Here is a 12,924-nt window from a genome sequence, read left to right as displayed (position 1 = left end):
ACTGGAAGAACTTTTGAGAGCTGTCTCTGGAAGGGCAGAAATCACACCTCTCTCCAGAATTGGAGAACATATTTGGACATTGTTTCCCAAACTTTAGTTGCTCTCATAATGCCGACTATATTTGTCATAATGACACATCATACCTATCACATAATATTCTTAATATTTTTATATTTACAGTCACTGTATGCCAAGTTTTTGAATTTCTAATTTCGTTGGCCATAGGCAATCGTGTCCATGAGATGGCAAATGAAATATTCAAATTTTATGTTTTTATAATGCAGAATTTATGTGAACATACAGCTAACAGTTGAGTTATTCCGTTCCCCACCGAGGCCACCTCCTGTATCATAAGCAGTATTCTTGCTTTCAGAGATACTGTTAGAAACTGGTGAATGTTCTAGAACTTGGCCCTTATAGGCAGGTAAAACATTTTCAAAAGGCTTTCCATATATTACTTTACAGTCCCCTCATGGGCCACCTCTCATTTGTGGCACAGGAGGCATCACGACTGAGAGTGTGTGCCCCTAACAAGACATTAGCTGGTACCTCAAGTTTGGCCCTGAAAGCACCTGCAGACCTGGAGGCAGAAGTGAGGGCCAGGATCCAGGAAAGCTCCAGGTGGAGCTGATGGAAGGGTAACGATTCTCAGGAGAGTCGACTGCCACCTCTGGGTGGGCACCAGGACATGTACCCCAATGGCTGGTGTGTCTGTCTATATCCCCATTAACCTGTGAAGAAGGCAGAACTTCATCTTGTTCTGTTCTAGGAAATCAGAGGGACCACACAGGTGTCAGGAAATTTTGAATGAAAGCTTGTGATTTTTGTTCACTTGTCTCCATTTCTTTACAGTGGTGATTCAGAATACATTTTTTAAAATAAAAGGGCTTCAGTGTACATCCTTGAGGGAAGCAAGGAGGAAAAGTGCTGAAGACACTGGATTCCACTCTGGAATCTGTCCTGGGACAGAAGCACCTCTAACAATGGGATGGAGAAAAAGCTTCTCAGAGGTAGGGAATAGAGGTCAAATCTGTGGTTCTAAGGGAAGCAAGAAAGAGGAGGAAGAGAGAATTTTAGGCTTGAACAGGGTCAAGAGATGGCACATGCCATCAGCACCCACTCCCAGAGGCAGGTATTATTCTTCCCGGTTACTACAGAAAGACTCAAACCCAGGAAGGGGAAATGACCTGCCTGTGGGCACATGGCTTGTCAAAAAAAGTTGGATTAGACCTCCTCTGAATTTTCTTAGGTCTCTCTTTCTTTCTTAGCCGGGGTTCTCCAGAGAAAAGACCGAGAAGATATAGGATATAGGAGAAGAGGCAGCAGAGAGAGAGAGAGAGGGAGAGCAAGAGGGAGAGGGAGAGGGAGAAAAAGATAGATAGATAGAGAGAGATTATAAAAATTGGCTCATGTGAATATGAACGCTGGTTAATACAAAATCTGCAGAGCAAAATGTCCCAGTCTGAAGGGTTTCAGGCAGCAGAATGATCTCTTTCCCAGGGGAGGGTCAACCTTTTGTTCTATTCAGGCCTTTACCTGTTGAGGCAGGCCCACCCACCATATAGAGGGTAATCTTTACTCAGCCTATTTATCTGTTAATCTCATCTGAAAGCATCCTCATAGAAACACCAAGAACAATGTTTGACCAAATATCTGGATACCCCATGGCCTGTCAAGTTGACACATAAATTAACATTTACACCTTCTTCAAGCACACTGAAAAACTGTATGAGGAAAGTAGAGATGGAAATAGGTTTATTTGATATACACTCCACTGTGATTATTATGAAAAAATTCTAAAATTGAGTAAAAGTTACAATGAAATTATTATTAATGATTAAGAAATTATAAATGAATGGCAAATTAACTTCAATGACTGAGTTATTAATAAAGCGATTTGAACTTTGTCTTGAATTTTCCAATAATGCTGTCAAACAAAATGTGTTAAATAATGAATGAATATAAAACCCATATAAAATGGGTTATTTGAGTGATATTACTTTTGAGATTTGGTCTTCCAATGATTTCAGAGGGATAGGAAGCCAGAAATTTTCACAACTCTCTGAGTTCTCTTCAAAAGTTGAAGAAGTGGAAAGAGGTCAGTTGGGAGACATTATGTAGGAACCAGTCATGTGTCACGTTGGGGAGTTATGAGCCAAAAGCTTGCTCTCTGTTGTAGGTCTAGGGACTGAGCTGCTAGGACATCAGAATTACAATAGCTGATGTGTGGTCCTAGTGGGTTCCATGGGGCCGAGGTGGTACAGATTTATAAACATCACAGCAATCAGCTTTATGTCCTCTGCTTGAAGGACCAATGCAGCGAAAATAGGACTCTGGAGGTCACCTTTTTACTGCGTGTTCCTATGTATCATTATGGGAAGGCTAGTGAGATGATCTCCTTTTTAGAAGACTAAGAGAGGACTTAGTCTTCTCGGATCCTAAGGAAATGCATCGTAAGGAGAAAGATGTCACCAGGTAGCCAGGCTCTTTTCCGCCCAGCATGTACAACAAAATGGCAACCAGTTGAAAGGGAACAGGGCAGGCAGTTTTATGACTCGGGGAAGTTGGAAGATAGGAAAGGGTCATCTTCTGCAATGAAGAAAGAGAGCCTTCGACCACCAGTTTGAGAATCCCCCAAGTTCTCTCAGGGCCACTGACTGAGAGCTAAGCAGGGCCTCCATGAGTCATGAGCACGTAACCCCGTAAGGAGTCCCCGGAGCAGGATTCCGTCTATTTTCAGAGTTCCTGTCAAGCCAGTTATGGATGGAATTGCATTTTGGTTGGCAATTTACTGGACCAGGTCAGTTTTAGGAATTCCACTTCCTGGGTGGAGCAGCGAGCCATATAAAGAGGCCCTCTGCTCGACGATTACCATTCTCCTGGGTACTCAGTCCCGGTCTACGTTGGAGAAGCTGGTGAGTCTGATTTGTTGAGTTCAGTTGTTTCTTGGTGCTCTCAAATGTTGAATGTAATTGGAGACAGCAAGTTTGGTGGGTCCAATGTCATGATCGTGGGTTTGAGGCTACTTCACTGATAGAACCTTAGAAGTGGGGCACACTGTTTTGACTTTGTTTTTTTTTTTTATTAATTTATTTTTAATTTATTGGGGTGACAATTGTTAGTAAAATTACATAGATTTCAGGTGTGCAATTCTGTATCACATCATCCATAAATCACACTGTGTGTTCACCACCCAGAGTCAGCTCCCCTTCCATTGACTTTGTTTTTTTTTTGGTGGTTATTTTGACATCCTATAAGGAAAAAGAAATTAGTAGGAACGCTTTGATAGGAAGGAAAGGAAAGATGTAGGTATTATTTTGTTTTCTATATTTTTGGTGTCTTTCCCCTTCTGCTGTGACTTTGACAGCTATGACTTGGAAGCTGTGAGGCCCTTGTACTTTTGCTCTGTACGGAAGTCAGCCTGTCGGGACCTCACAAGAGATAAAGACAATAGGAATTGCTTGTGAGGTTGCCCAAGATTTCAGAATTTGCGAGGGTCTTTCTTGAAGATGTTATTTTCCTGCAAAACACATGACTTGGTTCTTCCAAACAGATATTTTCTTTGGAAAAATGGGAAGGGAAAAGAGAGGGTTTTTTCCAGTGCTGATGACGCAATTGCCAAAGAGTTTGGGAGAAGCCAGAAAGTCTGAAGAAGGAACTTCAGAGATTAAGCACATTCCTGGAGATTGGGGGATAATGTTTCATGGTGTCACCTAAGCTTTGGGTTCTCTCTCTCTAGGAGTCCCTTACTGTGAACACTGTCATGTAATTTCTTTCAGATTCTAAGACTTGAGAAAGATGTCTTTTCAACAGCAGCAGTGCAAGCAGCCCTGCCAGCCACCTCCCGTGTGCCTACCTATGTGCCCTGAGCCATGTCCACCCCCAAGGTGCCCTGAGCCTTGCCCACCAGTCATGTGCCTTGAGCCATGTCCACCTCCAAGGTGCCCTGAGCCTTGCCCACCAGTCATGTGCCTTGAGCCATGTCCACCACCAAGGTGCCCTGAGCCTTGCCCACCAGTCATGTGCCTTGAGCCATGTCCACCACCAAGGTGCCCTGAGCCTTGCCCACCAGTCATGTGCCTTGAGCCATGTCCACCACCAAGGTGCCCTGAGCCTTGCCCACCAGTCATGTGCCTTGAGCCATGTCCACCACCAAGGTGCCCTGAGCCTTGCCCACCTCAGCTGTGCCAGCAGAAATGCCCTCCTGTGCAACCACCTCCTTCATGCCAGTAGGAGTGTCTGCTGAAGAGCAACTAACAGCTTATCATCAGGATCAGGAAAGAAGAATTGGCTCACCGTGTTCCACAGTACCTCCTTTATCTTCTCTTCAAAGCCCGTCCTCGATACAGAAGAAGCGTCTCCACCCTTCAGCCTCTCATATGCCCGTGATGATTGCTGGCAGCAAAGGTTTCCTTCCTGAGGCTGTTATACTGCTACTGTCCAGGAGGAAGCTGAGAGAGGGCAGTCCTCAGCTGTGCCAGCATCCCAAAGCATCGGACGGAGGAGCAGCAGCTCTCTTCTGGGTGGCAGCAGAGGGTTCTATCGATGGCTTCTGTATCTGTCATCTGGGCGGGGGTTTTGACCATCTGGGCAAATGTAACTTTTCTTCCATTTCCTGAATAAAGTATACTGCTGCTTGTGATGGGATAAATATTTTCTTTTGTTTGAAACCTGCTTCTTAGAGACATCATATCATTTTGGTTTATTCCTATCCTTTGATCATAAGGCTCAGGATCTCACAATCAGTGTTACCTGAAGTTTGGGTCATCCCAAAGATTACTTCTCTATCATTTCAAATACATGTCATTTAAAAAAATTATATGTTATTTTAAAAAATTCAAGGAACAAATTACGGAGCTCCTGAGGATTTCATTTTCTCTACTGCAAAGTGAGAAAAATGGTATTTGCCTTATAAACTTGCCTTAGGCATAAAATTGAACGAATATGTGTCATTTAGTTGGCACAATGTCTGACCCTTAATTAGCACTTGGACATCATTGTCTCCATCATCATCTTTATTATCACCATCACCACCACCACCCTCACCACCACCACCACCACCATCATCATCACCATCACCACCATCATCACCACCATCATCATCATCATCACCACCATCACCACCGCCATCACCATCACCACCATCACCACCATCACCATCACCACCATCACCACCACCATCACCACTAATCACTACTACCACCATGTTTCTCCAGCGGGAATGTGACTCAGACATAACTAGTACAGGAAACAAGAAGATTCTGAAACTTTATTTTTTATTACACTTTCATATTCTGTGCTTTTCTTTCCTAATTCACTCTATTTTTATGTGATATTGCATATAAATAGCTTTTCGGAACTAGTGGATTATTCTGCATAAACTTGTAGTCATTCTTAAAACATGGGTAGTACAGAGGAAAGGGAAATAATAAGGGTCCCTACAAGGCAAAGTGCTGCCCCCTCTCCATGTGTATCATCTGCTCTTCTTACTCCAACAACCCCACCGAGGACCATGGACCTAGCAATTTTGTTCACTTCTGAAATTACTTTCTTGAGTGTTCTGACCACACCTTTGAAAATATTTGGTGTTTATATGTTCATGTAGATTTGCAAAGGTACTCTTGCTTTGCAGCTTGTTTTCTCAGTGCTCAGCCACTTAGTCAAGTAAGCTGCAAAAGGAGGGATATGTCCTTTAGGTACCTTCTTTCTTGTGGTCCTAGATATCCACCCTAGCACACGCATGCACACACACACTGATAAATATGGCATTGTTTTTATTTTATGTATTTATTATTTTGTTTTATTTTTATTAGTTTCAGGTGTACAATGCAGTGATTAGGCATTGATATAATCTATGAAGTGATCCCCCCATAAGTCCAGTGCCCATCTGACACCCTGCATAATCTTTACATGATTGATTATATTCCCCATGCTGTATTTCACATCCCTGTGACTATTTTGTGACAACAAATTTGTACTTTCTAATCTCTTCACCTTCTCCCCCATTCCCCAGTTCCCTTCCCATCTAGGAAGCATCAGTTTTTTCTCTGTATCTATGAGTCTATTTCTGTTTTGTTTGCTCATTTATTCTGTTCTTTAGATTCCACATAAAAGTGAGATCATATGGTATTTGTCTTTCTCAGTCTGACTTATTTCACTTAGCATAATATCTTCTAAGTCCATCCATGTTGTTGCAAATGGTAAGATTTCATTCTTTTTAATGCAGAGTAATACTCCATTGTATATATGTAACACAGTTTCTTTATCCAATCGTCTATTGATGGGCATTGTGGTTGTTTCTATATCTTGGCTATTGTGAATAGTGCTGCAGTAAACATAAGTGTGCATATATATTTTTTTGAATTAGTGTTTTGGATTTCTTTGGATAAATACCCAGGAATGGAATTCCTGGGTCATAAAGTAGTTCTATTTTTAATTTTCTGAGGAAACTTCATACTATTTTCCATAGTAGCTGCACCAATTTGCAATCCCACCCACAGTGCACAAGGATTCCCTTTTCTCCACATCCTTGCCAACACTTGTTGTTTGTTGATTTATTGATGATGGTCATTCTGACAGGTGTGAGGTGATATCTCATTGTGGTTTTTATTTGCATTTCTCTGATGATTAGTGATGTTGAGCGTCTTTTCATGTCTATTGGCCATCTGTATATCCTCTTTGGAAAAATATCTTTCATTTCCCCTGCCTATTTTTAATTGAATTGCTTGTTTTCTTGGTGTTGGGTTGTATGAGCATTTTATAAATTTTGGATATTAACCCCTTATCAGATGTATTATGGGCAAATATCTTCTCCCATTCAGTAGGACGTCTTTTTGTTTTGTCAATGGTTTCCTTTGCTGTGAAAAAACTTTTCAGTTTCATGTAGTCCCATGTGTTTATATTTTCTTTTGTTTTCCTTGCCCAAGGGGATATATCAGTAAAAATATTACTAAGGATAATGTCTAAGAGTTTACTTTCTATATTTTCTTCTATGAGTTTTGTGGTTTTGGGACTTACATTTAAGTCTTTAATCCATTTTGAGTTTATTCTTGTATACAGCATAAGAAGGTGGTCCAGTTTCATTTTTTTGCGCGTGTCTGTCCAGTTTTCCCAGCACTGTTTATGAAATGGACTGTCTTTACCCCAATGTAAATTCTTGCTTCCGTTGTCATAGATTAAATGGCCATATAAGCATGGATTTATTTCTGGACTTTTTAATCTGTTCCATTGATCGATGTGTCTATTTTTATGCCAGTCTATGCTGTTTCGATTGCTATAGACTTGTAGTATAATTTGACCTCAGGTAGCGTGATACCTCCTGCTTTTTGTTTCTCAGGGTTGCCATGTCTATTCAGTCTTTTATGGTTCCATATAAATTTTAGGATTATTTGCTCTAGTTCTGTGGAAAATGTCATTGGTATTTTGATAGGGATTGCGTTGAATCTATAGATTGCTTTGGGTAACATGGACATTTAACAATGTTAATTCTTCCTATCCATGAGCACAATCAATATATGCTTCCATTTGTTTGTATCTTCTTTAATTTCTCTCTTCCATGTCTTATAATTTTCTGAGAACAGGTCTTTTACTTCCTTGGTTAAATTTATTCCTAAGTATTTTATTTTATTTTATTTTTTTGGATACAATTGTAAATGGGATTTTTAAAAAATTTCTCTTTCTGGTAGTTCATTATTGGTGTATAAAAATGCAACTGATTTCTGAATATTAATTTTGCATCTTGATATAGCATTGTTTTTTAAAAGCAACAAATTCTTCATATCAAATCATATTATATCTAAACATATTTAAGTTTAGGATCTTCCTCTTCCTACATCCTCCACTCATAAAGCTAGACGTAAAGGACTCTGGGTGGGGTGGTGGTGTTGTTTAAGGGGTGTTTGTTATAGCAGCTAGCCTATGCTGACTAATATACATCCTGGTTAGGACACGTTTGGTTCTCTTTGTTGGTTTGATTAGTTGATTTTGGCGCTAGGGGGCACTGTTTACTTGGATACCGATTAAAGCATTTAGGATGAAAAGACTTTTAGGGTAAACATTTTTCAAATAGACTATAATTTTAAAGACAGCAATCAGGTAAAAATTATGATCCAAAGTATCACAATTGCTTGAGTTATACCAAATGCTCATGGTTTTTTCATTATTTCATTTTACGATCTAAAGAAAATATGTCCTTTTTCATACTACGTAGCATAAAGAAGAAACATACTTTTGGGTTAGTCTGGGAGACTCCTGGTCCAGAATGTGTGGGTGTGTATGTTTGTTCATAGGAGGGGTGGGGTGGAAAGTGAAGTTCATCCCTGTAGGTGACTGTAAGTCCCCTAAGACAAGCACTGAGAGTCCCCCCGTCCTCTTTCTGGCAGGGTGGGCACTCAGTGAATGCAAGAGGATTTCCCGAGACAACAACAGTGGAGGCTGTGAGTCTTCAGGTATGTCTGAGAAGCTGAGTCACGGCTACCAGAGAGAAATGAGTGAGGAGGAGCAGATTCACGTATGTGGAACAGCCCTTGAAATGAACTGGAAGTGGCTAAGTCAGCAATCCGGGAGCCAGGTTTAGGGGCAGGACACGGAGGGGTCGAGTCAGTCCGAGTCAGCATGGACAGACACTAACTAGACTCCAGCGTGACTCACTGAGTTGCACGAGGGCAGCCGTGGGCCAGCCCTGGATGCCAAAGCAACAGCCACTTGGTAGCATTGTACAGCTTCCCCCATGGCCAGCCCAGGAAACTCAGTGGGGACAAAGCAGGACCTGCCATCTCTGAAATGAAGCCCTTCCTCCCCAACCTGTCTGCCAACAGGTCCTACTTCCCCAGGGAAAGGAGTGAAGACATTGAGTTGGACCACGACACACAGACAGGGGTGGAACTGAAAGTGAATTTAATGGAAACAGCACACAGTTGATTCACTTGTTTTCACCTTAAATCTCTCATCAGATGAATCCCGAGGAACTGAAATCTGAGGGTCGAAGGTACCAAGACCCTCAGCTTAATTCTGAGACTCAGAGGCCCGGAATGTTTGGGAAGGAAAGCTTCATAGCTCATGTTTTCAGGGTGCAAATGAGGAAGGATTGTGACTCAGGGTGGCAGCATGCTAATTGTAAGGCAAATGGGACTCAGGCAGCGTGGGAGAGGGGGTTCAGCACCCAGTGGTCGGCTCCTCCAGGGCTTCGCTGTGGACCACATTACTTCTGCTTGGTCTGCTGAACTGGCGCTGGGATGACTGTTGAGGGACACGGCTCAGGGACCTTGGAGTAGCTGGGCTCCAGAACCTTGGTGTGACATGGCTCCGGAACCTTGGTGGGACATGGCTCAGGAAACTTGGTCTGACATGGCTCTGGAATCTTGGTGTGACATGGCTCCGGAACCTTGGTGTGACATGGCTCAGGAAACTTGGTCTGAGATGGCTCTGGAATCTTGGTGTGACACGGTTCCAGTACCTTGGTGTGACATGGCTCAGGAAACTTGGTCTGACATGGCTCTGGAATCTTGGTGTGACATGGCTCCGGAACCTTGGTGTGACATGGCTCAGGAAACTTGGTCTGAGATGGCTCTGGAATCTTGGTGTGACACGGTTCCAGTACCTTGGTGTGACATGGCTCAGGAAACTTGGTCTGACATGGCTCTGGAATCTTGGTGTGACACGGCTCCGGAAACTTGGTGTGGCATGGCTCAGGAAACTTGGTCTGAGATGGCTCTGGAATCTTGGTGTGACACGGTTCCAGGACCTTGGTGTGACATGGCTCAGGAAACTTGGTCTGACATGGCTCTGGAATCTCGGTGTGACATGGCTCTGGAATCTTGATGTGGCATGGCTCAGGAAACTTGGTCTGAGATGGTTCTGGAATCTTGGTGTGACACGGTTCCAGGACCTTGGTGTGACACGGCTCCGGAACCTTGGTGTGGCATGGCTCAGGAAACTTGGTCTGACATGGCTCTGGAACCTTGGTGTGACACGGTTCCGGAACCTTGGTGTGGCATGGCTCAGGAAACTTGGTCTGACATGGCTCTGGAATCTTGGTGTGACACGGCTCCGGAAACTTGGTGTGGCATGGCTCAGGAAACTTGGTCTGAGATGGCTCTGGAATCTTGGTGTGACACGGTTCCAGGACCTTGGTGTGACATGGCTCAGGAAACTTGGTCTGACATGGCTCTGGAATCTCGGTGTGACATGGCTCTGGAATCTTGGTGTGACACGGTTCCGGAACCTTGGTGTGGCATGGCTCAGGAAACTTGGTCTGACATGGCTCTGGAATCTTGGTGTGACACGGCTCCAGGACCTTGGTGTGACATGGCTCAGGAAACTTGGTCTGAGATGGCTCTGGAATCTTGGTGTGACATGGCTCTGGCACCTTGGTGTGGCACGGCTCCTTGGTTTGGGGGACACATGGTTCCTGGGGAGGAGGCTGGCAGGGCTGTTTCACCTGCTGCTGCTGAAGCTGTGGGGGTAGGGTGCAGGGCTGCTTCTGCTGGTGGGAACTCATGCTTCAGAAGAGGCTGGACCTAGACATAGGGAGGAAGCCAGGTTCAATGCCACTTTCAGGTCTCCTAAGAAGCACATGTTCTCCTCTTTCTCTTTACCTCTAAGAACACCTGGATGATTTCTGAGCCTTGGAAGAGGAGGAACAGAAGGGCAATTTGTTCTGCCCCACCTGCTCAGGGCCTCCCCAGTGTTCTCCTTCTTCCTGGCACATCTGAAAACCCAACTAAGCAACACAACACAACTGCAGGCTCCTGGCGGGAATGTGAGAGCACAATAGTGGATCATGTGGAAAAGTGATATTATTTGAAAAAATCCTGCTGACTTAAACCCACCCACACATTTCTGATAATAGGATGGCTGGTCACCTGTGAGATAACTACTGCCTTCTCTAAAACCCCACAGGACGCCCCCCTAGTCTCACATACACCCTCCTCTGCCTCAGATGTTTTCCTCATTGCTGTTTGTTCAAGTATAATAACTACCCAACCAGCACCATCACAGATCGCCTCATATGATTCTTTGGGGAGGAATTTCTAGAGCAAACCTTCCAGAAATCACCTGTGTCCCCAAACTGCCACGGTTCTTTTCTTGTCCTTGCTGCCTTAGGCAGGTGACTTTCTACGTTGTATTTTTGCTCTTCATGCCCATGTCTAATTTTCCTGACATGTCATAGTTTCGTGGAATAAATTCCCCATTGTCCAAATTATGTTTTAGCAAAATGCCCGCATAATATAGTATCACACAGCAATTTGTTGACAGAATGAAATTCTCTGTATTAAGATTATGAATAATGAAAGAAGGACAGTGTCCCTCTACATAAGTGCTGCTAACTGTGGGTCTTACACAAGCCAAGCCTCTCCCCCCTGGCACAGTGAGAACTGCTGGGGCAGAACTCAAAACATCTTAAATCCCTTCAAGCCCAAATAATGATTCCTTTTAGAGCAAAGCTATCTCTAGAGGCTAGAACTCTGATGACTGAAGTTCAATAATGAAGGGAAAGATAGCGAGAACACCAAGGAAGTGCCAGTAAAAATCAAATACCTTGAGAGAACGATAAAAATTTCCATGGAAAGGCACTCACCTGGTGCACGGAGAAGAGCAGGCTGTGTGGTCAGGCAGTTGGATCTGGTGTGGTGTCCCCAGCCAACTGGCTTTTTATACAGTGTGCACGAGACCTATCTCTGGTAATGGGGCTCTTTGGGCTTCCGGGTCTTCATTCTTTGCCTGCTGGGGTGATTCACCCGAGGCCCCTCATCAACCTGTCAGTTCAGTTTTAATGATGAAACTACCCACTTGACATTTTTTGGGCACTTGCTGTCTCACAATGATGTCACCTGGGCTTTCTCCCCACTGAGCGTCCTTTGCATCCAAGTGTAGTGTTTATGGTGAGGGTGGGGTGGGGTGGGCTGGCGGGAGAGAAGGAGGAAGTCTTAGGGCTGCTGGAACCAGAAACAACCCTGGTTCCTGGAGGACCCTAAGGTTTAGCATGAACCAGGCCTGTTGAACTGCGTGGTATAGGAAGTGGATGTGGAAATGAACAAGGTGTTTCTGGTTCTTCTGGGAGGCCAGGGTATGGTGACATGATTTCCCCTGGAGGAAACAAGTAATCATGTGCTTATCCATCACTCCGTGTACCAGCCCTGGGAGGGAAAAGGCCTCAAGTGATCCTTTTGGCCCTAAAAGGCCTTCACTCCAAGAAAGGTCTCAGAATCAAAGGAAGACAGAGCCTGGGGACCACTTTCGGTGATGGGCATGCCTGTCGATGAAAACTGGGGAGACTGTCCAGTGCAGCAGCCCAGGGAACTAACCCTGTCACCTGTCCAGTCGCTGTGGACCCTGAAGACCCTGCCTCTCTTGGGAAATCCCTTCCTGGGGGCAGCACAGGGACCGGGGACCTGGGAGTCCTTGACACTTGATAGCAGAGTTCATTCTGCTCCAGAGGAAATGAAACTGGGATCACCAATCCAGACCTGCCTTTCATACACGATCTGTCACAAGCTGGGCTCTTTGGAGAATTCAAGTCATTCTTCAAAGACAAGTGTTAAATGTGGTCCCTCCCTCCTGAACTTCGCTCACCTACAGGTTGTGGCGCAGCTGCTGGCTCCACAGCGGTGTCACCTCCCCTGAATTCGAGCCCAGGGCCAGCCGGCCACCACCAGGACCTCCTCCCACGGCCCCCCTCACGGTTATTCTACTTGTCATCCCCCCACTCTGCCTTGTGTGTGGACAATTACAGAATGGGCGGAATTATTTGGGATGAGACCCAGGGGTGGCTTTGAGAACAACTAGGACATTTCTGATAAGAGAAACATTCCCTGTGACAAGGAGAATGGCATGATCTCAGAAGAGGTTTCCTCGTGAGGGCTCACCAATAGATAGCTGTTTCTGCTACTACCCCCACCCATCTGTGTCCTTCCCTAGAGCTGA

At 44.4% G+C, this 12,924-nt stretch overlaps 1 protein-coding gene across 1 annotated transcript; it reads right to left on the bottom strand.

Annotated features, from left to right (window-relative positions):
• Positions 1-9,032: 9,032 nt before the first annotated feature.
• Positions 9,033-11,613, bottom strand: LOC117014908 (small proline-rich protein 3-like). Its single transcript, XM_033093201.1, has 2 exons — positions 11,579-11,613; positions 9,033-10,517 (listed from the first exon to the last, which is right to left on the bottom strand). Exon 2 carries the CDS (start codon positions 10,496-10,498, stop codon positions 9,200-9,202), a length of 1,299 nt encoding a protein of 432 aa, XP_032949092.1. The 5' UTR covers positions 10,499-10,517; positions 11,579-11,613; the 3' UTR covers positions 9,033-9,199.
• Between the last annotated feature and the right edge of the window lie 1,311 nt (positions 11,614-12,924).

Source organism: Rhinolophus ferrumequinum, chromosome 22, assembly GCF_004115265.2.
Source record: "Rhinolophus ferrumequinum isolate MPI-CBG mRhiFer1 chromosome 22, mRhiFer1_v1.p, whole genome shotgun sequence".
Classification (NCBI taxonomy): domain Eukaryota; kingdom Metazoa; phylum Chordata; class Mammalia; order Chiroptera; family Rhinolophidae; genus Rhinolophus; species Rhinolophus ferrumequinum.
Note: the sequence above shows the minus strand (reverse complement) of the source record. Positions and strands in the feature narration are given on the sequence as shown.

Excerpts from the sequence above, each read along its gene's own strand:
- LOC117014908 (XM_033093201.1), bottom strand. The coding sequence starts at position 10,498 with ATGAGTTCCCACCAGCAGAAGCAGCCCTGCACCCTACCCCCACAGCTT.